Genomic DNA, 27,791 nt, shown 5'->3' on the forward strand with positions numbered 1-27,791 from the left:
CACGTGAACTACAACATGCACAGCTAATGCATCCTGACACGCAAGCGCTCGCTAGGAGATCGATTCACATATTTAGGCGAAGTTCACATGTACACCACCAAGCTCAATATATTGTACGTTCCCACAGAACGTTCAGCGAAAAATTTAATATCAGCTTTCTTGTAGAAGCGGAACCACGCACAATAAACCAAAATGCCTTTGCAGAGCAACACCGGGCAGAACACGTTGTCGTCTGCTGCGGATCCACATGGCGACCGGCGCCGGGGCCCAGCAGCGCCACGTCACTGCCGAGCTTCAGTACATATGCCCAACAGCATAACTGAGGATAGGCGAGAGATAAATATGAGTTCAGATTCGTTAAAGCAGAGTCTTACTTACTTGTGCAATGCAAGACACCTCATTCGGCTCACACAACTATCTATAGAGGATGGAAGGCGTTTATATTCATTAGGGTTCTTTGGTGGAAGCACCCGCATTGTACGGAGACACGCGAACGTAGGTTAGTGAGCCTCGATAAAAAACTCGCACGCATTTATTCGAAGCGGAGATGGTAAGTTAGAATTGTCTAAATGTTAGGACTTATGCCGTAATGTCAAAACGTTTTATAACTATGCCGTAAATTATGATGACGCCCTTTTGCCTCGCAGTGTACTGGTATATGTGATAGAGGGAGAAAAAATGTGAGTCATTGGTTCGGGGTCTATTAAAGCTCTGGTGACTATTAAGCTCCAAGTGATTTTTTGTGTTGTAACTCAGAGGACTTTCTGAAATATCTCACCGACGAACGTCTTCTCTTTCTATCTGGGTGCTGGATCTGAAATATTGACTTGAAAAGCCATAACTGACGCCTTAATTTCTCTTTCTATCACCCTTCTTCATATCTTCCATCGTCATTCACGAATGTTCTTAAAGCGTACGCTGTGCTCGTTTCAGCCGTTGTAATCACAGGAGACATTAGCGGAGCCTTCAAGCGTCCGAACAGCTTGCATGGTTGCTGCTAGACGACGTCGCACAGTGGAGATATCTCGTGAACAAACACTGGGTTTCACCCGCCTACCCGCTACCCGCGACAGATTATATCGGTCCGACTTTTGTGCGCGTTTCGATTACAACAGTTTATGTGTACGGACTGACATAGTTGCTCACGCATTCTTTTTTATCAACCCGGACTCTATTTACTTTCAACGCTGATAACGACGACGAGCGATGGGGTCGGTTCTTTACTGTAAAAGCAAGCAGATATGAAAAGAGGATGGTCAGATCACAAACTGTGCAAAAAAGAAAAGAAAAAAAGCTGGCTCGTCGGCGTGCTTCAGGTACTGCCAAGTCTCGCGTTGAAGTCTCGCGCTCTAGCCATGATAAGTGGCTACCGACAAAACGTTCCCTGTGATGGATTGCTCAAGAGACAAAAAAATGTCACACAAGTTCGGTGGTGCAACAAACCTACATCAGCGTAGTACCGTGCATTTACGCGTGAACGTAAGGATAATGTAATGCGAACCAGAAGATTTTAAATCTTTTCTCCTCTCTTCTTTCATACTTCCTGTTGTTTGCTTTTAACTCTACCCCAAAGAATGTCAGCCGGAGGCACTCTTATGTAAACACCAGAAGTCTCAGACATTCCTTTACTAGAAGTGATCGATTGCGGGCGAGCGGGATAACCCTCTCTTTGTATTCTTATAACGTTGCCTTCCAGCCATACGAACAGGCTTCAGCCCTAAAAGAGGACGTTACGTTTTCCTTTTTATAAGTTTTTGTTATTGCTGTTGTCGACAACGAAGTTGTTATATAAAAATCACGATAGGCTCTCACGGCATGCAGTTCTTTTTAATCAACGTTATGGGCAGTCTGTCAGAATGGAACAAACACGAAAACGAAAAACAAAAAATGAATGATATTTTTACCCAGATCGCCTATGCTCTTTAACCTAGCTCTGATTGGTCTTCCTAGCAAATTACAAAGAATCGAAAAACTTAACCATACAATTTATGCAGATGACATCACGCTATGTATAAACGATGACAGTGATGGATCGATTGAATAGAGGCTACAAGAAGCTGTTGAAACAGTCGAGGAATACCTAGAAGGCAGCGGTCTAACATGCTCAGCCGAAAAATCTGAGCTGTTGCTGTACAGACCACAGCTAAACGGGAGACCACCCAAGAACCAGAACACACAAAGCTACAAAGACATGCCACTCATGACGCAAGATGGACAACCCGTACCCCAAGTCGAGAAGATAAGGGTGTTGGGAATGATCACAGAAGCCAAGGGCACCAACGGAGAAACTATTCGCAAAATCGAAACCAAAGTTTCTCACACGATGCGATTGATCAAGAGAATCACCAATAGGCACGATGGAATGAAAGAAGCAAGCGTTACGAGAATCATCCAGGCGTTCGTCATAAGTCAGATCACTTATGTGGCGGCATACTACAGATGGGGCGCCACAGGAAAGAAGCTAGAAAGCCTGATTAGGAAGATATATAAACAAGCGATTGGACTCATGCTAAGCACGAAAATGGCGAAACTCCTAGAGCTGGGACTTCACAACATGCTAGAGGTGCTATTAGATGCGCAACGTATGGCGCAATACGAACGCCTCCCAAAGACGAAGGTGGGCAGACACATCCTAGCTGTATTAGAGATCTTCTACCATACACAACACGGAGACAAACGGGACATACCCAAGAAAATAAGGTCCAAACTCACGGTGCCCCCCTTACCCAAGATTATGCATCCTGTGAACCACGAGGGCAAGCGAAAAAGCAGGGCAAAGAACATGGCGAAGAACTACAGAAGGAACAAGGACGTGGTATTTGTTGACGCTGCATGTTACAAACACAAACGCAGCTTTGTCGTAGCAGTAATTAACCACAACAGACAGCGCTGCACAAGCTTGACTATAAACACGACACCCATCGAAACGGCGGAGGAAGCGGCTATAGCATTAGTAATAGCAGAAACCAAAGCACACTACATAATCAGCGATTCCCAGACGGCAGTAGGCAACTTCGCGAACGGCCGGATCTCAGCTTAGGCGCTAAACATACTTATAAAAGGCAAACGAACAAGGGAAGACATGTGCGTCTAAATCCTATGGGTACCAGCCCACACCATTGACTCAACGGGAGAGGACAACCCTAACGCAGCGGCACACAACGTAGCTCGAGGAGCTACGTTCCGAGCTGCGATGAACGTAGACCCACAAGGCCCTCCGAAGTATGGGAGCGGGAAGACAGATTTACCAGGTTCAGCGACATCACCAACCATTACAAGATGCACTTATCCACCACCCCATCCACAACTCACTAGATTGAAAGCTGTCCAGTGGCGACAACTACGAACGAAATCCTACAAGAGCCCGATACTTATGCACGCTATTTATCCAGACATATACACAACAGATATATGCAAAGTGTGTGGCACCATAGCCCCGCTAGAACACATGCTATGGGAATGCCAGAAACTAATACAGGACAACGCGAGCGCAGACTCCATCGACAGCCTCCGCGCACGATGGCAAGCCGCGCTGCTCAGCTCGAACCTGGAAGACCAACACTGGTCAGTCCAGCGGGCCAAGGAAGCCACCGAGAGGCAAGAACTCTTGGCCGTAACCTCAGCGGGTGCCCCAGCCCACTAACTCGCCGGACGCGAATCGTTCTGATTCGAAGTAATGTTTTCTCACTCACTTATTTACCCTGAACGAAAACGTAACCGAAACGTTTTTATTCAGTTTCGGAGTGAAACCGCAATATTTTACGTGTTACTTCTAAGATCATGCTCAGTGCCTCGACTCTAGGCACTGAGCATGATCTCAGAATTCGTAATTCACTTGCTGAGAAAAATTCAGCGCTCGTGCTGTGTTCTCCTAACTCTGTGTCTTCCGTTGTTTTCGCATTGATTATTAAGTATGCATCCTTTACAACTCGCCCATCTTTCTACTTCACTGAAAAATAAATACTGAGTTTTTATCGATACTTTGCTTCGAAACTTTTCCATGCGAACCAAAACCGTTATAAACGATTACGGATCATTTATGTTTTCGTTCCGGAGCGGAACTGGGACGGAACGTTTTCACTTGAACGAAACTAAAACTAAAGCGGAAAACATTTCTTTCTGACACCATGGTTATGGGCGACCTATGAATGGAGTTACCTGTTTTGTCTTCGCTGCACTGTGCTTCTATTTGTCACATTGATGTCAAGGTCATGTGTCCTTATACACCGGGTGTTATTTTTATCTTTTTTACTTGTGTTTAGCTGTACGAAGTTGTAAAAGATTTCCTGTGACAGACAGACCAGTTCTAACCCTTGAGCTATATTACTCAACGAGGCAGCCATCAGTTACACAAGAAATCAAAATTTCAATTAAACAGTTAACATGATTGCACCTATTCGCGTTTTAAACAGTCAGCACTCATGCCACATATTTCAAGTTACGAATTGTAGCCGGTGAGTCCTCGAGGCGTATTCACTTAGATTGTATCCACTTAGTGAGTGTGCAAAGCCTATCGACCTCGAATGGATTCTGTGGCTGGCACCGCCAAACAGGCAGTAAAAATGCACTTTTGTTCCACTTACTTTTTTTTTTAAAAAACACTGTTTTATGCACTGAAACACGAAAATAAGTGGAACGCAAATGCATTTCGCCGTACAATTTGGATATTATATTTCAAAACTGGTGTAATCCTGAAAATTCATTGTAAGTCGATATGCCTTGTAAACTCACTCGGCACACTTCGCAGATTGAAATAGGTGCCCTAAAGTAATTAACTAAAGAGTGAATTAGTGTAATTGTGGTAACTACCGTTAAGCATTTAGATTTCTTGTAGAATAAACGGCGGCGGCTCATCGAGTAATTTAGCTCAATGTTTAGAATAGTGCTATCTGCCACAAGCAATATATATACTTTTTTTTATTTTTGCAGCGAAAAAAGAACACCCTATATTATGTATACATGAAAGGACTTGTGCGGTCTCTTCCACTCCTGTGTAATGGACGACCTTGCTTATGCTGCTGGTGCCCGCATAGGCACTCTTTGTGTGGTGGCGACGTGTCCGTGTATTCATAGTACTTGTGGATATATTCCTCTTCTTGTCCTTTTTTAACAGCGAAGCTGTTCTAATTAGACCTTTAGCCATCCGTTGTTTAATGTCACGCAGAAGAGCACGGGGCAGAGCACGCGCCTGGGTAGGGCAGGGGTATAGGAGCAGTGGTTTCGCCGGCGCGCGGCCTTTCGCTCCCTTGATTCTGCTCAGCGCGAGCGGCCGCACCCACGTCCCGCAAATGCCGAGCTTCGCGAGCAAGAAGCGCAAGCCAAGCGCCAGTGGAGGCAAGCTAACCACCAACTTCGAGAGCAGGAAGCCGAGCAGAGACGTCGACTCAGACAGGTTCCTGCCACGGAGGGTGACGATGGAAGGTTTGAAGAGCAAGTGCAACCACAGCTGCAAGGTGTGTGATCGACTGCGGTTCTATCATAACCTCACGCAACTGGAGAGTGCGCAATCCGGAGCCGAAACTCGAATCTAGCAAAACGACGACAACGAGGCAAAAGACTTTCGTGAAAATCGCACTAAACGCGAGTTCAAACTTGAGAAAACCATCGCCAGATTCGCTGTTTGGACAGCTTTCACTGCGTGGAACTGGCTTTACTTTATTTCCTTTTTATTTGCTTTGCTTAATTTATTTACTCCTTTATTCTCGCTTGAGGAATAAATTTGGGATTTTGGGAAAACCGGCTTGAATGCAGTCTACGTTCACATTTTTCTGCGTCTAAAACGAAAACGTACAAATAATTTATATTTCACCGTTTCCACAGTCATCTATATATGGCGGATTGATATTCCATGACTCTCGTGAAATATTACCGACCTACTTGATAAACACTAAGGCGACTGTCCAAGTAACTTGCAGATTCTACGATGGAGACTTTGTTGCACATTCTTCTTCAATGCTAGCGATAACTTCTCGGGGGTTATGGGTGTCAGGAGAATACTGCCCCCCCCCCCCCAAAAAAAAAACAGAAATGTTTTATCGACAACAGAAAGTACCACACAACATATTCAAGCTCTTGCTCAATGTCCTTCCTTTCCTGTTTGCACCTTTGTGGACTTCTGGCTCCGTTTATTTGCTCTCAGTCGTTTTCTGAACCAGATTTTTTCGCTCATACAACAGCACAAGATTCTCCTACCGCGTATCTACTAGTCGTTTGCGTGCTGTAGACTCCATTGCAGTTATAAGCGCCAACAATGGTGTCCTGCTGCGATGCAGCATTGCTATACCGACTTCAAGTAGAAGTGGTGTTTTCGAACACTTAATATTTCCTTGTAGGATTGGATGTCAAAATGCGTGAGTGTTGTGAATGCCCCGTAGTCTAGCTCCTCTATGTCTATATTGCGCTAAGCTGGCTAGATACAGAACGTCTCCAGTGACTAAAATTCGTAGATCATGGCCACATGGGCCACCTGCCCAAAAAGCAATTCGTTCCCAATTACACCTTTTTTAAATGAGCCGGCCTGAGCAACCGTCTGTAATTAGGGCATGCATTTTCTCTCGTGCGAACAGAGTTCCTACTGCCTGGTTTCGTGATCTTTATTAATTTTGTCGGGTAGTAAAACGGACATTTGTCCGAGTTGCCTAATTTCCCTCTTTGTATTTACTTCTCTTTTTGTTTTTGCGTGATCGTTCTATGATTGGGGTCAAGTATCTTTCGGGACAGTGTTTCTAAATCTTCTCGTCCCCTCTCCTTTGTATCTCAATTTATTTTTTCAGTTCAGCCATATGTGCGCTTTTGTCTTGTTCGAAAAAAAAAAAACGAAGCAAGACCGACATGCATTGTAGCAGGTACCATATTTGTTAAGCGTATTTTAATGCGGCGAAATGTGAAACTAATGAGATCTGTATTCAGAGTGGGGTGGGGGTGGGGGGGGGGGTCATCAGAGCAGCCGTGGTAGTTGAAATACATCTGGTGTCCTCCTACGCGGAATGTGTAGTACACTATTCGTTATCTTGCTTTGGGTCAATGACATCAATTAATCAATAAATGAATAAATAAATCAATGTTCTCTCATTCGACTTCTGTTACATTGTGTCGAGAGCACTGCTACATTGTGTCGAGAGCACTGCTACACACGTTTCCGGCGTCCTTGATGTGAAGTACCTTGCTTTGTCGGCAATCAATTATTGCCTTACAAGAATGTGCAGGCATTCATTTGCATTCTCGTAATTGTTGTGTTTGGCACGACGAGTCTGCTTGGATGCCCAAAAAATAATCTCATCGTTAGCTCAATACATCTGATACTTCATAATAACATTTCTTTATTTACATCTTTTTTGCAGAACGATCGTCGCCACAAATATATACAGTGGCACACCCACCTCTCTGTAGAAGACTCCGAAACGCTTGATGTGATGGAACCTTGCTGCGTGCGATGAACAGCAGAATGCGCAAAAATGAGAAAAGAACGGTCTTTATATACCCTATTTACATTTTGAACTTAGGAGCCGGAGCAACCTTCGTATGTAGTCCACGGCGAATAAATGCACCTTCGTTTTCGTCTGGACACTTAGATTCACGCTGGAACGTGCCTGATGGCAATGAGTCCATGAACTCCAGTTCTTCATGCAGCGTAATGTTGTAAATTAAGTAGTTTTAACCTTGTTTGAAGAAGCTGCGGTGTCTCTTTAAGTGGACAGGGCTGCTCACACAATACATGCACACGAACACACAATGCATAAACGAGTGTAACGAGGCATCACAACAAATGCAGTTTTCACAGGGCTCCAACCGCACACAGGCACACGCACGCAGTTGACGACGGTTCCAGTATCGTGCATTTAGTTGACGTAGTTTTCTTTTTTTCGTCTTTTCAGGTTTCGTGACGTTCGTTGACGCGTTGGGGCGGAGTTCCTTTCCTCAAAACGGGAAAGAAAGGCGGTGCAGAAGACGCCTCAACAATGTGTAGATGATGAAGCTCGGCAAATTAATTGCCTTTGGAAACTCCAAATTGCAGCCTCCGCAATACGTGTTGATCTCGCAATAGCACACACGCGACTTAAAGCGAACGCGACAGCCAGGGCGACCGAACGCAAGATGAAACGGGAAATGCTACCTCTTGTGTATCAAACATTTTCTTCAACAACCGGTCTTCACTAGTCCACTGTATTTTTTTTTTCGAAATTACTCGTGCGTGATAACATCCACAATAGCGCGGCGGCAACGGTCCGCATCCGTTGTCTCCTAAGTCGTACAGTGGTCACGTGTGTCGAGTTGTGCGCGCAAAGCGCTGGCTTCGATTCCCACGAGCATCACTCTCGAACAAGGAACGTCCATTGTCGCCGGACTCTCTTTTGGAGAAGGCACTTGAGGCGAACAATCTGCGCAGTCAGAGATGCTCGGTCGTCGCAAGAGCGACATATTGCTGGAAGCGTAGGACCCTGTGTGTGTTGCTGACATTTCAGTAGCTCAGGATGCCCACTTCCGCATTTTTTTCTTTTTTTTTTCTGGTCACACCATTCGAAAAAATCTCGAACCTGGGGGCAAAAAGACATCGTGAAAAACATTAGGTCGCCAGCCCAATTTTTTACCTTCGTTACTCACTCTACATCTTGACGTATGTTGCTTGTTTCCCCTTGCTCTTATTGCCCTTAGGGGAAAACAATAAACTTTTTGTATTGTATTGGTAGAACTGTATTGGGTTAAAATACCTTCACACATACATGTGCGTACAAAAATAACATGGTCTAAAACAACCGAGAAGAAAGGGGGTTAACCGAGGGGCCCTATTTTTATTAGTCATATCATGAGAAGCCAACAAACACTGACACCGAGGACAACATAGGGGAAATTACTTGTGCTTAATAAATAAAATAAAGAAAGGATAAATGAATCGAAAATAAAGTGGATGAAAAAAACAACCTGCTGCAGGTGGGAACCGAACCCACAACCTTCGCGTATTACGTGCGATGCTCTACCAAGTGAGCTACCGCGGCGCTGTTTCCCCATCCACTTTCTTGGGTATTTATGTGTACTAGCAGAACCCTGGGAGTTTATCCAGCTTTAGCCAATTGGTAGAGCATCGCACGCGAAATGCGAAATGCTAAGAACAGTCTTTCAGTAACTTTAATTGCTTCAGCTCGCAAAGCATATAGGTAACTTGTATTGCTGCTTACTTAAGTATCTTAAGCTGCGTCGCTCAGTCGCTAGCGCTCGGTGCGTTTTGATAAAACAAAAGCATAGTGGGGAGAAGCAAGAGCGCGAAGTGCTCTGAATACATGAGCAATGCTTCTGAATTCATGTGCACTGAATCTGAGCACTGCTTCTAAATACATGTAATTCTACACAATACAACTAATTCTCACATGATATTCCTCGCTAATGCTTCGCTCTAGTTGCGTGCATTTCAGTTATAGGGCAACTGATACACCACCTGAACGTAAAACTAGCCCTGAAGTAGCGTGAATGTTTTCCAAGGACAACACTGGGGTGGTATTGTGCAGTTTTGAATTCGTCTGTTATGTAATAACTATTGATTATGTACGATGCGTGTTTACTTTAATAAATAACTTAAATTAAACACTCGACATTGAAAACCACAGTGGGGCTTTTTTTCCTGCCTTTACACCTCATATAACAATTTAACGGTATGCGTATGCACAGATGCTCCCAGTGTATGCGCTGTTCAATTGCACACGTTCTAACAACTTGTTGCCGCTCCGACTATAACGAGAATCATTAGTTCCCGCTCCGTTCTTATTGGTTCTCCCTACATCAGGTTTCGTTTAGTTGACTTGAAAGGAAAGACAACTGTACCTAGCGCATGCTTTTCTTTTTGGCGCTCTTGCGCTGATGCAGGAGCATTTGCCTAAATAAGAGTCTATAATGTGATTTAAACAGAATACGTACACATATTCAGGTGCAGCTGCAGCGAAAAAGGATTAGCACAGGTGATCGATGACTCGATCAGACTAATTGCAGCATGCGACGTGGTTGTTCCCTATCCCGCAGAAAACGAGAGTGCCAGGCGCCCCCTTTTGAAACGCGAATCATCTGGCACTTGAGATACTGGTATACAGGGGAACAAGAGCGCCGCGTACCGCAATTTCGCTTCTCGGGTCATCGATCACCTGTGCAAGTCATTTCTCCTCTGCAGCTTTAGCTTTACTTGACGTTAGCCGTACTGAACAGGGAGACGGAGCGATCAAAGTGGCAATCTCTCTATATCACTTCATAAACAAGAATTTTAACACGTAATATTACGGAAGAATACGACGTTCTCCTGATCAGTAGTGAATGCGGCAAGTTCCAGTCAAGCAGTGCATAACGGCACCCAGCAAAGCCGCTACACCATACGGCATTAACAACTTTCCAAACACCCCAAATCACCGCAGCAGATGGCGATGAAGGCTTCGCTACAATTTTTAAGGACAACAAACCCACAACAAGAAACCTTAATTCGACAACAAAACCATTAAGGTGTCCATTGTTATCGGGTGCCGTGATCGTGTGCGGTGACTGCGACGGGATGTGCTTGCGTGCATGTGTTCGATGTCTCTCTCTTAGTGTTTCCTGTTTAGATTTATTTTTCTTGCTCCCCTACCCCCTCCTACCAATGTAGGACAGTAGATCAGATTTTCTGTTCTTGTGTACTTCCCCGCCTTTCTCCTTTCCTTTCGTCCTTCTGCCAGAACTAAGGTTTCGACTTCGTTCTGTGACAGCTACATTTAAGAGCACTCTACAGTGACTTTGTACCGCAGCCACTATGGTCGCGTTTTATCCCTCAAACAGACTCAGGCTCTTGAATAAAACAGCAGGTGGAAAGCGACAAGGGGCGCTCACCACCTGACATCCTCGAATTGGCAAGCGCAATTTAAGTGTTCAAAAATGCCTGCCTTTCGCTGCCTTCCACATATCTTCTATTTAAGTAAACGAAATGACACAAATACATAGACGTTTTACCAGTCAGTATGCTAGGTATCTGCAGTGCCGTAGCGAATCAGACAAACCAACTCCCTATATCGCCCAGATTTAGGCAGTTAATTTCCGAATTTTGTAGGATATGCGTATCGTACGCTATCATTAGCTTCAGTCATGTGCGGAAATATTTCAAGCTGTATATGCGGTTCATAGAAAAAAATAGTACCGTCATCACTTGCTGCAAAGTGACTCAATTAAGTAAAAGTAAAAAAAGTAAAAGAACCTTGCCAAGAAGAATTTATCGCTCATGGGCAAGACCAAAACTAAATCGTAGTTGGCGCTCAAAGCCATTGGAATGATGCTAACGCTCTACAGCTTGCACTTTCACAAAGGTTTGTTGTAGTCCGCAAAAAACATTCACTCCTTCTTAATTGCAATTCTAAGAGACGCTGATTTGATGGACTTGTGAAAACGTACCGCAGTGACACTACACAAGACGCTAAGGCAGCTCAATTGATAGCATCGATCGCGAGGCTAATAAATCCGCCTATTGCTACAATCCACCACCAGAATATAAGCCTGTGTTTCACGCGTCATGCCGGTTCATGAAACGCAACAATAAACAGAGGATAATGTTTGGCTCTCACACTGCTGTCTGGGAAGCCGCCGAGGCCGAAACGTAGGATGGCCACTGCAAAATGCATGAAGCTATGATTTTCAGTTCTCGTTTTCTGACCAATAATACTGCCTTGACGCCTTTCCGCTTTGCAGTACAGAGCTCAGCTGCTTAAAACACTGTAGGCACTTGAGGATCACAGACAGCATGCTTCTTAGATATTGTCACGTTCTTCGCCTGTTGCAAGGTGTGGCAATATGCATCTCTGCATTTCGCGCATGTCAATTACGCAGACTCTGTTCAAATTGCACACCTTACTGTTTCGAAGATAAACAATGGTGGATCATAATTTTTAGGAGCATATGTACCTGTAACTGTCTGCTATTTGTGGTGATGCTCGAGCCGACTGGCCCTGTCACATAAAGATCTACACTTACCTTCTATTATATACACATATAGACTTGCTTCCCGCACTGTTCCCCTATGTAGTAGTATCCAGCTTGGACATCGATGATGGCTGCAAATGAGAACGCTTCTCTTGAAAATATACGCTTGTATTCACAGAAACCTCTTACACTAGAATTAGAGAAAATTGGAGCCATTGCTGATTCTGGACATATTACTCGCGAAAGCACTCGACCTATGGCAAAGAATGTTTACGAATGAAAGGCTTTGTGCGAATGGGGTCTCTGTTTACTAGACAGCGGCGTGTCCTTTCATTGATATAATATGCACGATAAGCTAGGCTGGAGATAAGGTGAAAGAGGCGCTTGTTATTTCAATACATACATACACTATCGAAATAGCAAAGGCCGCATGGATTACGCTTCTTGCCACCTAAAGCTTAATTTAATTGATGATATATGCTTAAGATGAATACTTATTCGGTGCACTTTGTTTTTCGATCATGCTGTAGCCATATGGGGTAGGAAAGTACACTCAAAACATTTCAAAGGATAAAATGTGTATAATATGAATGTGCAAGAATCGATTTTGTCAAATGAGCGACCTATTTGGCTGAAATAGTATTCTCCAAGTGCTTTGCGTTCATGTCAATCTCTGTTAGACCAGCAAAAAAAAAATACACAGAGAGAGAAGGTATGCAGCACCAACTCCTAAATGCGGGAGATACCGAATTAAATAGAAGATGGCAGGCAGAAAGTGAAGAGATCACTGAAAGCCAGATGGCGCATGAAGATGTGCGAGTACTGATAGCTTTTTCAATCAATTAAACAGGAGGCAAAACTTGAAGTCCACAGGCGACTTTCAAAGACTTTGTATGTGTGAACACGTTCTGGATTTACGAGCGTCTCTTTCCTTACTGTTTTTTTTCTGTTTTTTTTTTGTTAACGATGAATTGCTCTGGAATTGTTGAAGTAGAAAGTACCAAAGTTACTTTATTCTTACCTTGACAAAGCCTTCTTTGTGGGTTAAGGAAGCAACAAGTTAAAATCGTTGTCTTACATTGAACAAAAATTTTCCCATAACATTTTTGTCGAAAAGTTTGCACAAAGCTGTAGTGGTGGACGAAGCTCTGTAGCCCTGTCACCGATAGAAAGACGATTCAAGCAACAAATTTTCTTCGAAAGGAGATGTCCTCTTGTTGCAAGTTAACTTCCGTATATAGTCGATAGAATACTTTGTATAGTCGCGGAAATTTGACGGTTTTCAGATATCATTTCCTGTTGGATTTTTAGACATTCATTCTAGTCTTATTAAAGTAGCAATGGTCCATTCTTACTGACTCCCCTGTGTAACTTTGTGTATTCCTTTTTTTTTGTTTCTTTGAGCAACCACTCATTCTTGCTAAATGTGAAGTGTTAAAGTGAAAACAATAATCTTCAAGCGCTGCATGTTTAGAAAAGGACAGTAAACTACTCGCCAATCTCGACATGACGTGACCACCACTGTAACGGACTACAGTTAATGGAAGCAGTTCCCACTCGGAGATGGCCTACCGATACGTGTGGAATGTTATTTCTGTCAAAATTGTATTTCCAATGGCCGTAAACCTACTCTTCTCATTGCGCATTGCTTCGAAACATTGTTTCATATGATGCTGCGGCCTCTTGGCGAAATATACGGCATCGAGGCTAAGCAATGTCGCACGCAGTACCTCCTTTCCGCTGCTCGTTTGGAGCACGTCTGGATATCAGAAGTCCACAATCTTCTGACGGCAGAAGTACGGCGTGTGATTGTTGACGTTTGTTATGTAGTCGACGTGGATCGGCGGCTTGACTGGTGACGCCTCCAGTGTTGTCGAATGGAGCTCGTTGCCTTCGCCGGAGTGGAAGGTAGTCATGTCCACTGATCCATCGCAGGCGCGAGGAGATCTACAAAGCCATAAACGCAATTCTATGACTTTTCACGCTCCTCAAATCAGGTTCCGCAGCTACCCAGAAATCTTTAGCACATGGCTCATCACTGTACATCCTGTCTGCAAAACAATAGTGAGGGGACAGGACACACATTTCCCACTTTGTAAAAGCTGGTCAGTAGCTTCAAACTGGTCAGAAGCGTCAAACTGGTCAGTAGCTTAAGTATCTATCAGCTATTGAGGTTGTCAGAACTACTTGCGGTCGTGGATGCAATAAGCCGGAGATTGTAAGTGCATCGATAAGTGAAAGAAACACATCATTATAGATAAATATGTAGCACACACGAATATTCAGGATATTCTGCTTATTACGTAATTCACGTGAGTCAAAGAAGCGCAGTTGCGCAAGCCATGCAATGCGTAGAGGGGGTTACCAGTGGTCTACAACATAAGAAAAAGCTTTCCAAAGTAAGCGAAACTCAGTAAAGCGCGGCACAGAATTTGATGGAGAGATATGGTGGGAAATAGTCAGAGAAATGGTAGGTTCGGGCACATGCAAGACCGCGATAATTGTAGGTAAATGCTTGCGCGGCTCTGTCAACAGGAATCATCTCTGCTTATATCACTGCCCACCTTCAAGCCTGCTGTTATACGCTCGCATGTCTCTCGGTAAAAGTGTGCGTAAGGAGACACAAAAGGAAACTCACGTTATTCCGTTTTGCACCACTTTATCACCTGAAAGAAAAGATGGCGTTGGTTGTCCCATAGAACTAAAACACGCTGCCAAAAAGAACGAAGTAATTGAGGAGGAGGAGGAGGAGGAGAAAAAACTTTACTCTGGTCCTGTACAATGTGTTGTGATCTGCCTGGCTAGTCCCATCTTGGGACCGGGAGGTCAAGCCTCCTAGCCCTATCACGGGCGTACTGGTCAGCCAAGACTTGAGAGATATGATCGTGGGATCTAATCATTCCTAAAAACCGATTCCGGTAAATGCCAGGGCCGAGTGACCCAACAATCAACATATCCCAGAGCATATGTTGAAGCGTGCATATCTTCTTTTTGCATGATTTGCATATAATATTCATGTCTGCAATGTCATACCATTCCTTTATTTGTGCAGGCGAATAATAAGACTGTGTTCGTGATTGCCTAAGTGTAACTGATTGTGCTCTGTTTAGCCTATAGTGAGGGGGTGCAAACTCCCTCTTTCCCATGTAGTAATGTTTTGTAATTTCATTGTATGTAATGAGCGTATCTCTCTGTATGTTCTCAAATCCAGCAGAATCAACACCATATGTAAAAGCAGCCCGGTCTGTAAGTTCACGGGCGACGCTGGTGGCCGATTCATTTGGATTGACAGGAATGTCATCAAATCAACCAAGGTGCGCCGGGAACCAATAAATGTAACGTGTAAAGTTACCGTGCGCCAGATGGTAAAGCTTTAGTGCGCATAGCACAGCTTTATTTTCCCAAGTAGGAGCCTACGCGATAGTACAGATCCAAATAACTGAAATTTGATATCTAGAAATAAGATATGGCGGCTTAAGTGCGGCACAAAAATGTGGCATGCCTATAGCTTCGTAGAGCAAGGACGAAACGCTCATAATGGTGATGTGAAGGATATCGTGAGGTGATGAGGAAGCATAAATGGATTAATTTGCTTCTGTAGAAAAATTAAAAAAAAAGAAATGTGCTTAAGATGATGCAACCCTACATTTCCTCCATTTTTCAGTGGCTTTCCCAGAAAGCAAACCTTTTAACTCCCATTCCCTTCATCCGCACAGCCACTTTGCATGGCGTAGTTCACACAACTGTCCGTTTATATATGTTGTGAAGGAAATATAGCTAAATATGGGACTAGCAATTACTTTATGATCAGGTTCCTTTTATGAGGGATTCATCGAGTGTTGGTGTTTCCGGTGTTATTTTGACAATTTGTGGACCTTTAAACGACCCCTGAGTCGAACTGATTCTGATACGCATCTTTCGTCATAAAAGAGATTCCACTGGTAAAAAGAATATTAGAAATAACTAGCAATAGATTACAATGCACATATTCGCAGGGGCTTTAATTTTCGTTGTGGATGGTTTAAAACGAATTACTTGGTGGTATAAACTTAGCTGGAAGTCAGTAGTCTGTGTATATGTCTGTGCTTTAATGAGTGTAAATTACTCAAATTTTGAAAAAAAAACGGATAGGACCAGTTATCAAGGTTATGGGTAAGAAAAAGCAACAAGGGCAAAAAAGACAATAAGAACTACCATTTGGTCATTGCCCTTAGCCTAATCCGCCTTTTGTCCTGTTCCTTTCAAACATGTTGCCATATACCATTTAGCTTGAATCCACTTTGTCACTCTGTCCACTTACTCCTTTGCGATACTTGACACCAAGTTTTTGTAATTTCCCTCTAAGTGGCACAGCTGCGCAGTAGCGGTCACACCTGCTGTCTAATTCACAGTGACTAAACACACGAGGTAGCGCTTCCACGAACGATCAGCAAGCTGACAGTTCTAAAAACCGCCGTAATCCTATCAGCAGTCGGCGAGTCGATTCTACACGGCATCAAAGTGAAAACGTTCGCCACGTTGACAATAAGCCATACACCTTGGCCACTTTTTAATTCACACTTCACAAATTTTCTGGTAAATGGGAAAAGGCATACATCGTCGCACTATAGGGAACTTCGTTTGACCTGCTCAAAGCTACTTGCAATTTCATGTATACAGACCTCCTGTATAACTGGGGGCAGCGTAGCATTGCGGCGATGGTGATCTTCTTGGTATATTAACTATAATTAAACCTAACAAAGCAACGTTTGAGATTATAGGCAGTAAATCAAAGGGGCAGACGGCTCACCAGTGTTCGTTTTTAATCGCTGCTTCTTCGTACGGCAGCGAGCCAGAGTTACGAACAACAAGAGGAAGAAAATCGCAGAGAACGTGACAGTGATAAGGATGACGGCGAGTGAGTTGCCTGGCTCGCAGCTGCTCCAGTCACCCCCTGCAAACCGGAAAAATTAGCAAACTGAAACAAAGCAAGAATTCAAAAGAAACAAAGTGGGGAAAGCTCTTCCCTGTGCCCACTCCTTGAAAGCTGCTGCTTCCTGACTTTCAACAGTAGCATATGCTTCGATGTGAGAGTAAGGCGACTACTGCACCATACTACTGGTGCGATTGAATTTGTGGTAATAAAAGCACCTACGCCTCCTAAATAATGGACGTTCTGCACGATCGCTTTCCCCGCTGCTAACCAAAGCATATTTCGTTCAAGGACGCTGAGCCTTTAAGAAGACTTTATACTTACCCTACTTGCAAAGGGGGTAGCCACGCAATGCAATCAGAATGCGGTTTTGTCGGGGGCTTAAATTGTTCGAAGATGTTCTCGAAATATTCACTCTGATAACACCAAATACTTCAGAACTGTGTTGGTGGGCTCGAAGCAGTCCGTTACGTCTGCGATTCTTTCAGCGGTTGTATTACTAGCTTGTATTTCCTTGACTAACACGGTCAACCTCTTGAAGAACGAAGCACTTGTGAGGATTTTTTTAAAAAATGGCGCAACGAGATATGTGACAGATTCGGCAAAGCATGACAAAATAGTTAGCTCTTTGGTGCATAGGTATTCACTCCCAACACACTTTCCGTACCGTGATGCAACGTGCCGTCCCAGTATCGGTAGGGCGTCTCGGCGCGCAGAAGCACTGGCTGCGAGCGTCCCATCTCGTTGACGGCGTACAGCACGAGCACGTAGCTCAGACCCGCGGGCACATCCTGCACCCAGAAGGCGGGCCTCTCTGCGCTCAGGTTGGCTAGCAGTCGGTGGCACGAGACGTCATGCACTTCGAGGCTGTACAGCTGGCGCAGTCCAACGCCATCGCTCGGGTCCTCCAGGCATTCCGCCAGGAATGCGTCCTCCGTCTGGTTGCTCAGCGTGCAGTTGTAGGGAGCTTTGGGCGGACCTGAAGCGCACGTGCGGATCGACTTAGTATGCACTGACCTCTCTTCGTGATTTGTGACATCATCAGGCATGATGTTAAGCTATGTGCCTTGGCTGGTATTGAAATGGCCAGCAATTAACCTGTATATAAAGTCAGTAGATACCTCTCGCAACTTGCACTGGCTTCTGGTGTAAGTAGTATAAACGCTTATTGGCGCGTATTTGGCCACAGAAGTCGGCACGCTTCCAAGCCTACAGCTGTCAAATTACACTGTATTTTCTCACGTATGCACATATGATCAACCGAACCCGCACTAAAATTCGTGCCCGTGCCGAAGTATTCGTAGACTCATATTTCTGTGGCATGTGTGAACCCAAATCGAAGCTCAGCCGAAAAATATCTACATAGGCAAATAAGTGAAGAAGAGGTCGGTAAAAAGAAGTTGAACGTTCTTGGGCGAGGACTGCGACAACTTGAAAGATTGAGAGGTAAGCGTACGCTAGGCGCAGAGAAGCAGGATAAATGCGTGCAGAAGCCAAAAATTGCGGCACACTTGTTTTGCACTTCTTGCCCTTTCTACTTTTCGAGCCCGTGCTGATTGACACCTATCGATGCATCAGTAAAGCGCAACCCAGGCCTCATCGTTCAATTGGACTGCCCATACTTCCTTTGTTCACAGTGAACGAGGACCGCAGAGCCTTTCTAGTGTGTATGGATTGCGACGCGTCCTTCGTGCTCGTTGCAAAAGGTTCGTCTGTTTGTTCATCTATTTGGATTGGGTCCGAAAAAAAATGTGAAAGAGAAGAGTTTGAGAGGACCGCAAGCCACAAAACTATCGAAAGTCGGAAAAGGTCATGTGCTTTGTAAGTTTCCTATTCTGAAACAAGAATCTCAGATCTTTTATTTCCTCTTAAATGTGAACGAATATGGCGGCGTCTTGTAGAACGTGTTTTTTTTATTTTATAAAATCAAAACGAAGGTTGTGGAGGCGTAACGCCTGGAAGAAACGTTTCGTGTCTTCGATAAGCAATCGCAGCTCCTCGTATGTTTTGCCGTCTCTTCTTTTCTTTTCTCCGCAGTTGCTGATGGCTGTAGGAGACTGAGCCACGCCTGTCAGATACACACGTGCCGGCCTATTTTCCCTTCGCGCTTTGTTTTCATAGAAACGGCAGAAATCATTAGTGTGACCCAGAAAGACGAGGAACAAGCAATAGCACTTGGCGGCTACGCCCTGATGTGAAAACGACGCCAGAATAACAACGGGAGTTACGTGCGTCCGCGGAGGAAAGAATGACGAACACCAGAGGCGTGCTGACATCGATTCCGGTACCGTTAAGGACACTGCAAAAGTAAATTCAATTAGTGGCAGTAAACACCGTCTCAGGACACCAAACATCGCGATCGAGCGACTGAACACTGTAATGAATACAGACACTCGAAGAAAATCGAATAAATCGGCGCACATGACAGCTACTGAGAAAAGAATAGTAAGAAAAACATGTAGTGCGAGCATGATAATTTATTTTAACCCGCCTTTTCTTTAGATGCTGTTAGGTAGAAAAGCAGATGCACACGCATTTGTGTATCCAAACAGGAAATGCTTCAGGCGGGAGACCACCATAGGAGGAGGAGGAGGTAAAGAGAGATGGCAGGAATGTTAACCGGAAATGCATCTGGTTGGCGACCCTACTCTGCAGGACGGAAAAGAGGGAATATAAAGATAAGATAGAGAGAGGGAGGGGAGGGGGAGGAAAGCCGCAGTGAGCTCGAGCATGTACGCGGAGGGCCTGAGGGATTCAAAGGCGATCACATGGGCCAGTTGCCCTCAAGAAAGACAAAAGTGCCTTCATAGCTTTGTGGGCCGACGAGCGATGACGAAGGTCTTCAAGTAGTACCTGCGCAGGCAACCGTCGATCGTCCAGTCGTAGCAATGCATAAATATCGTAGGACGCTATTATTATTATTATTATTCTCAGCCGTCCTGTATAACAAAAGCAAGTTGGAGACCAAGGAACACCAACATCGACGCTGATCGCTTTACTTTTACCTGATGCAGTCGTTTCGTTCACTAACACTTAATAGGCACACATATTACCGGTGGCGCAAATACATTTGTTCTCCAATCTTCTTGTTTTCTATGATCGAGCTGATATTTGACGACAACCTTTGATCCACAATCCCAGGGTCAGCTGCAACCAGTTTCTCAAAGGGTCTACGAAAATATCAGGCCACATCACTGGTGTCGTATAAGCGTAATTGCCACTGGCCCCTTTGCCGACCAAATGCTTTGTCTTGTACAGGGACGAAAGATTGAGAGAAAGGATGCATATGAAGTCAAGAGGATTAACCAGAGGCAGCTTTGCTTGCACGAGAGCGGAAGAGAGTAAGAATATTTAAAAAGAGCGGGAACCAGATACGAAGCAAACCTTGTAGGATCATGCTCACTTGGACTTGTTGGTGCAAATTATGCAAAACAGCGCGAAGACAAGATCGGCAAAAATAGGCGTCGTCTGAGGCATGGCGGCCTTGACACGTTTCCGATTCCACAAACACAACCCGCAAACGCCCATCATTTGAGATTTGTGTCTGTTAACCAAACGGAGCCATTGCTGGGGCGTGGGTTTCGCCACCACCTATAGGAAAGGCCTTAACGCCTTGTCGGTGTCCTTGCTCCTGTGTCCCGTATTAGCCTCCCGCCGCCCAACCACCGGTGCTTTTTGCAATAAACCGCGTACATTATCCATTATCTAGCGGTAGAATATAGCCGATGCAGCGATAAGGAAAGGCAGATTCATAACTCCAGTTGACTTATACGTAAAGCGAAGCATTCTTGGTGGGAGTGGTTCGTGAACCATGTGTGTGCATAGGAGTTGTGGTTCTCGAGTTACAAATGTTAGTGTTAAAGAAAAGCATGATATAATAGTAAGTGATTTTGTTTGCCGTATCTTATAGGCAGGCTAAGTATGATACCAACATATCTACGTGCAGAATATCATATACTTACATGTATGCTATATAATTTCTTTAAACTTTCAATAGGCATCCATAATGTCCTGTTGCACACAAGGTGTTTCTGATGCGTTGGTTTCTTCTAGTGCAAGTGCAAATCGAAACACGCCAAGCATCTCAGCGCACTGACTTGCCTGTGAGAAAAGGCGCTCTATGCCGCTTGTCGATGCCTGCGTCCAGGGCGCAGCGATTTCGATATGAGGCTTATGTTGCTAGAGATCCTGTGTTTGAATTCTGCCGTCGGAGAATTTTGTTATTGCTTACTTATTTATTTATAACGCCGTACTTTGTCGAAAATGTTAAGTTTACAAAGTCACAAAGCCGTTTGAAGCCAAAAGAACAAAGATCAGGTAAATCCATGTAATATACATCATTTCCATAGTGACTGCATTCCTTGCGTGCACCTCCCATAGACACTAGCGCCGCAGTTTCCGCCAGCAATTATTGTATGAAGCTGCTCAATGCTTGAAACCGTAAACTTGTAAACTACTTAGCAGCACCGTTCCCATATGGCGTCACCATCCCGTTAAGCGCATTCGACATCAGAGGTGAGATACGCACAAAAAAAAAAATTGACAGACACTTAAATATCCTTACGTGATTTGAATGCGAAAGCATTAGGACTTAAGTTACCGCCTTAAGTTGGAACTAGGCCTTAATCCACTTTTCTCGCATTTGTACCAATCTTAATCCCCTGTATTCTACCTTAGTCCTCCTTAATCCACTTTATTCCACGTTAATCAAAATTTGGGGGTGGGCCAGTTCCAACGCCATGGCTGTTCGCCGTGGGAATTCGCAGGGTGAGCCGCAGCAGGTCCAGCGCCGGGGAACGTGACGTCATCACTTGGTCACGTGGGTTTTTTGTACCATCGGATGATAACCACGGATGCCGCATTCTCCGCTTTATGGGGTACGTAATGCTTTCGCATTAAAGGTCCCTCAAACTCGGCAAGAAAGCTTCGCTTAAAAGATGGTGGGGGAGCGTAGAAGAGAAATTTACTGACCGATTGGGACGATCTGGAAGCGGCAAGGCTCCTTCTGCCGACCAATCTTGTTGGTGGCCCAGCACAGGAGTGTGCCATAGTCGGATCTGTCACGCGGCACGTAGGACGCCACGCTGTGGCTGCCGTCGGACACGAAGCTTTGAAGCTCATGGCTGCGCAGGCTGCCGTTGAAGGCCCACCGGAAGCTGACGGCCGATGGGTGGGCGTCCACGTCGCACGACACCTGCAGCATCTCGTGCGCTGCAGCCGGGTACACGGTGCGCTGGTGAAAGGTGCACACCGGTGAGTCTGTGAGATGCGGGAGCGAGAAAGAATTTTAAGTAAGAAATCAGTAAGGCGAGCGTTAATCATAACCATAACCAAATACGTGAGCGTATGTGAACCCTGGTGTCTAATCGTACGCGTGTCTGTCTCCGTCTACCTGAGACTGATTTTCTGGAGTTTGAGTACTGAATGAACTACGCGAGGTCTGTCTGTTACTGACATATCAAAGACCCCATAGGCTGGGGCTAGTTCATGTAAATTCTCACTTTTCATCATGAGTCTGTGTAAGTTAAATATATATTTATTGAACGCGTCCGAGTATGCTCTCTTAATTTTGTCAGCCTATGTTCATCAAGGCACATGGACTGGCAGAGCAAACGAGGTCAGTTAGGTTGATTCATTTATTCAAAAGGTTAAACGTTGAAAAGCAACACCGGAGCTTCCGCCGTAGGTAAGAGCTGCGGTACCATAATGCCAAAGCCCCTGAAACAGCTTGTCGAGTGGTACGGCATGCGAAAAGCGACTTGTGAGAGAGCACAATTAGCGCTACATTTATTTTCTCACTCAGCCATTTATATCATGGGCTTACATAGTGGGCAGGAAGACATCGTGGTTTAAAGAATACAGGCTCCGCTACAATGACACGTTACACTTTGTGTTAAAAGACTACAATGAGGCACCGAGTTAATATCCCTGTTCTGGTTAACGTGAAGCCTTAAAGTATACTTAAATATTATTTCAAGCTTCACAAATGTGTATCTGTAATCATGCAGCATGCAGTGGCCATTCTCCTGCTAGACTGAAATCACTGGGCAGTGGAAAGGAACGTATGAGATACATCATCCATTTGCCTTTCAGTACCTTTAGTGAGAAAGATAGAAAAGGCAAGGAGAGGAAAGGTATAGGGAGGTCAACCAGACGAGCGTACGGTTTACTACCCTACACTGTGGTTAAGGTAAAGGGTAAATAGAAAGAGGAAAAGAGAAAGACAGTGAGCACTGAGTGCACGTGGGAGGACGCACAGGAGCATGATAAGCAAACCGGTGCACTTCAAGTACTGCACGAATCACTTTTTGTGCCAGTGACGGATGTGGCCATGGTCCTAGTATCTTTGACTCACAGAATGGTCTCAAGTCCAGTCGGTTTAATTTTTTTCTAGGGAGAGAGGCGTTGGACGTTGCAGTAAGGACAGATAGACAAGAGGTGCGTTCAAACCATAGAACACCTTTACATTTTTTCATTGAAAAGGTGGGTCCCGCACCACAGGTCCCACACTATAAATGAATCTAAGCGAAAAAAAATCTGATCTCCAATGTGACATTGATACACGATGAACATAGGAGAGATAGAAGTCACTTACACTGTACCCTTAGATGGAGCTCGTTGCTGACCGACTCGCCTTCGCTGTTGGCGGCGACGCAAGTATAGCGCCCGGCGTTCAGGCGTTGGATGGCCTGGAAAACGAGCGACTGGTTGCTCGTGATCACCTTGGCAGCCGGGTTCGAGTGGACCTCGTGGCTGTCTTCGAATCGCCACACGACTTCGCTCACACGCGGATTTGCGTCGATGCTGCACTCCAGATACACGTCTTGCCCCTCGAAGATTTCCTCGAGCCGCAGTCGCTTGCCGAGCTGAAGTGTTACAATAGGTTTGTCTGCGCCGTGCCGGAGAAAAAAGTTCATTAGTTACGTACATAACTCAATACCCCTGCATGGCTATTCAAGATGTGACATACCGACTCCCTGCTGTGTGCTTGGTGCAATTAGGCAGGAGACAGGAGACATCGAACACTTTCTGTGGTCGCGCACAAGCTACCGTGGTGAGAACTTAGAACGAAGAGGCTTCACACATGCGTGTCTCAACTCCTGCCGTTTCCGGAAGGATCTGCTGTAGCCCGCAAGGAAGGTTCGCGCCTTCTTTTCACGTTTCGAAGAGGCACTGAACTGTTCCACAGATGGTGAACACCCCAATCACAATGAAAGAGACATTCAGGCAGAGCAACTGCGAGCCTCCATCGCCAGGCTAAATCCGCCTATAGCTACAACACACCAGCGCCACCGCCACTTACGAATTATAATGCCACAGTGGCACAGTCTCAACAGCCGCACCGGTCGGGCGTGTAGTGAACCACACACCCGCTCGCTAGTGACCGGAAGCCTGCTCTCAAAAACGCTCTCACCCTCGTGGTATACCACGGTGCAACACCTTGATTCCACGAGCCCCTGCGTGTACCCACAACCACACATTCCGGCTATTGCGTTTCAATCCGTGAACACTAAATGGGTACAAGCTTAGACACAGAAAAACGAGAACACACGAAAAACAAAGGCAGGGCATGCGCGCCCTCTCATTGTGGACCGTTTCTTTTCTGAGCTCTTCTTAAGCTTAAATTATACCTGAATCAGGCCCACAGCATATGTTACTCAAGCTATTACACACACACAAAGTCCATTTCACACACACAAAAATGAAGTATAGATTCTGCAACAAAACCCACCCCCATTCACAACGGAGAACGTCGACTGCTTTGATGGCATTCCTTAGACACTAACACGCGGGTATTCAAACCCCTCAGAAGCGTGGTGTAGAGATATACGGGGACAACACCGGAGATTAGTTCCCCCCTTAAAATTGCGCAAACGACGGGTAGTTAAATGTATTGCATGCTGCGCGCCCTTTGCAGCAGAAATCTTGTGGCTAGAGGCTTCTCGAAAACAGTCTCGCTCTTAGAAGGCACCATTCTTTCGCTGTTCGGTTTTATAGTGCAGCAATTGTTGAGAAAGCACTGCATGACTTCTCAATTAGATGATGATGACTTTTGGCAATAGAATGAGATGAAAAACATAATCGGGGATGTGCTCAGTAGAACTACACTTACAGTGCACGTCAAGGCTGTACGAGGCTTCAAGGAAACTTCCTGCAATGCCGGGGTTTTCGGCCACGCATCGGAGTCGTTTTCCGTTGTCCTCTCTTCTGGGTGTGTACGTGGCCACCGAGAAAACGCGGTTTCCAATGGGCATCACCTACGTATTACACAATAACAAAATAGGATTAGAACTTCGTGTGCAGCGCTTATGTGCGTATGAGCACACTGGAGCATTCCCATATGAAATTTTGACGTAAATTCTGGTTTTAAGAAGAGATTTCATTTGATATTTTTTTTTTACACTTGCACATTTATGGCCCTAAAGTGAAGAAAGTTCATTAAACAATATGCTCTACACGAGTGAATATTGAGTGTAGTAAGTAAATTTGTCATTCGACAAAAAAGAAATGTCATCATTTATCGAATCTCATAATGTGAGTGGGCCGACTATGCCAGTGCTGGGGAGACAACCCTGAAAAAGACAATTTGGGTCCGCATTCCTAGACCTCTCTGAGTGTGCGAGCCTACCATTTTAAGCAATGGCAAATAAACAGAAATCTTGCAGACCACTAATCATCTATATTTGCAATGTTAAGTGTGAGGCTTTACTCAGCTAAGTAGTACGATCATTCAGCTCCTTGCCTCGACTTATTGGATATAAACTGAAGCAGGTCAACCCAACCCGAGTTGAGTGAAACACAGCGGCTGAGTGAACGGAGTGAGTCTGGGGTTTAAGACCACACCAAGTCGTAAGTGATCGATACCCTGTAAATATAGAGTAGAAGTGAGCCTTGGGGCTCTTGCCAGCTCCTCATTCTTAACAGTTGATATGTCCCTCATCGGCGTTATGTTTGTAAGTAAATGTAGCTCAGGTTGTCTTCTGCTGAGTTGTTATTGTCCCCCTGTTTTTGTAAGTCCTTTGTTTAAGTTAGTTGCAATTGCTCAGGTCTTCAAATTTTTCTGCGGGAAAGAGTGGGGTACACCAGCCCATTCTATGTTGAAGCTGTACAGGGTACTGTTTCTCGGACTCCTGTGTTACAGTCTACAAGTTTTGTCGAATACATGCAAAACGAACACTCGCGCTTTGGAGAGCATACAAGGTCAAGCCCGACGCACGTGTTTAGGGCTGCCTCGGTGCACGTCAACAGCAGCAACAATTGCCATCCATATGAATCAGACACACGTAGCTGCCGACTCTCTCAGAACGCACATTGGCCATCTGTCAAGGATCACCGACCATCACTTAGCCTCCCTCCCAGCCAAGACACCTCAGGCGACCTTTTCAAGAGTCATTAGCACGCATCAAGAACTGCACACACCGGTGGCGCAGCCATCTTTACAGTGGAGACGCCACACTTTTGTATCGACTGTGGTTGGGCGTTGCTTTTACCAAAGCCTACACGTTCTGCATTCGGATGGCCGAAACCACAGCCTATGATCACTGTGGCCATGAAGAATTGATTGACCGTATCTTGTGCGACTGCCCGCACTACAGTCCTCAGAGGGAATCCCTTCGCCATGAACTCAATTAGCTAGACGACCGACCACTGTCGGATGCAGGAATTCTACACCATCGACTCGACCTAACGTCATAGAAGAAGGGCGTGCGAGTGCTAGTACCTTTCTTGCGATCTACCGGCCTTTGTAAATATCTCTAACTAGATCGCCCTTCGTGTGTGCGGCTCTACGTGTGCATATTTTTAACCCTTTCCTCTCTGGCCTTTCTGCAAACCCTATACCCCTGTCCCACTGTAGGGTAGCAAAGCGGAGACCAATATCTAGAAGGGGTGTATGGTAGCGCGATTAAAAGACGGGGCAAAAGAAGGCACACGGGGACACACAAAGCGCAACTTAGTGCTGTGTACGTCCCCATGTGTCTTCTTTTGTCCCGTCTTTTAATCGCGCTACCATACACCCCTTCAAGATGCATTACCAACAAGCCCACATTGCACCACTCATGAACTAATATCTAGTTATCCTCCCTGCCTTTCCTCTTCATCTCCCCTGTGGTGCGTGCCACAGCCTCAAGTGAATTTTGCTATTCCCGGAATCCCAAAGAAGGCTACTCAGCCATCGCCGGCTCTCATCGCGCTCCTATTACTGGAGCAGGCATTTCATGACTGCATGTCCTATATGTACCGACGGTTCGACCTCACCTACCAGCTCAACTGCCGCATTCGTCGTTCCAGCTAAGCAGCTAAGCAGGTTATAGTTAAATTCAAATTTTCACACCTGACTACATCTACGTCAGCAGAACTTCAGCTCTTGCTGCCGCTATGACGTACGTCACCGAAGAACCGACAGAGAAACGGGTCGCATTTGCTGACTCTAAGGCAGCTCTTCACAGTATCAAGTCTGCATTACATCCCAGAACTTACGAATAGATGATATAGCAGGGAAGTACACCATCATGCGCTGGAAACAGAGCACAACATAATCTTTCAGTGGATTTCTGCTCACTGTGGCGTCGTCGGCAATGACTTTGCTGACAGGGCTGCCCGGTCAGCCCACGAAGACGCTCAGACGCGTCTAATACCTTTGGTGACGTTGGATGCTGCCAGGTAACTTCGCCTCCTTGAATGCGAACAGTCACATGATTTCTGGAGTTCAAGTGCCTTCAATTGCTGATTGCATAAGCTGGACCCCATGCTACGGCTACAACTGGCCTCTAGGCTTACCTGCGGCGAAACAACCTTGCGGTGGCGCTTGTGGCTGGGAGTGGCGTTCACGAACGGGATGCACATACGATTGTATGGCAATCGCCGACAGGCCAATGTGCGACTCCTGTAGGTGTGAGGACACCATTGAGCACCTATGGTCTACCTGCCCTCGCTACGACGTACAACTCTCCTCTCTATG

The 27,791-nt window shown here is 45.3% G+C and overlaps 1 protein-coding gene and 1 long non-coding RNA gene across 2 annotated transcripts in view; one reads left to right on the forward strand and one right to left on the reverse strand.

The window, feature by feature from the left end:
- The window catches only part of LOC139057657 (uncharacterized), a 65,223-nt gene extending 57,755 nt beyond the window's left edge, over positions 1-7,468 (forward strand). The window contains exon 3 of the long non-coding RNA XR_011512967.1: positions 7,341-7,468. This is a non-coding gene — a long non-coding RNA (uncharacterized lncRNA). The remainder of the gene's footprint in view (positions 1-7,340) is intronic.
- LOC135901778 (neural cell adhesion molecule 1-like) overlaps positions 7,351-27,791 on the reverse strand; it is a 159,070-nt gene continuing 138,629 nt past the window's right edge. Inside the window, exons 6-14 of the mRNA XM_065431636.2 lie at positions 24,945-25,089; positions 23,427-23,720; positions 21,803-22,090; positions 17,499-17,810; positions 16,709-16,852; positions 14,558-14,585; positions 13,650-13,866; positions 11,971-12,050; positions 7,351-8,534 (exon numbers count right to left, since the gene is read on the reverse strand). Of these exons, the coding sequence (XP_065287708.1) occupies positions 13,686-13,866; positions 14,558-14,585; positions 16,709-16,852; positions 17,499-17,810; positions 21,803-22,090; positions 23,427-23,720; positions 24,945-25,089 (1,392 nt within the window). The 3' untranslated portion in view covers positions 7,351-8,534; positions 11,971-12,050; positions 13,650-13,685. The remainder of the gene's footprint in view (positions 8,535-11,970; positions 12,051-13,649; positions 13,867-14,557; positions 14,586-16,708; positions 16,853-17,498; positions 17,811-21,802; positions 22,091-23,426; positions 23,721-24,944; positions 25,090-27,791) is intronic.

This window comes from Dermacentor albipictus, chromosome 1, assembly GCF_038994185.2.
Source record: "Dermacentor albipictus isolate Rhodes 1998 colony chromosome 1, USDA_Dalb.pri_finalv2, whole genome shotgun sequence".
Classification (NCBI taxonomy): Eukaryota; Metazoa; Arthropoda; class Arachnida; order Ixodida; family Ixodidae; genus Dermacentor; species Dermacentor albipictus.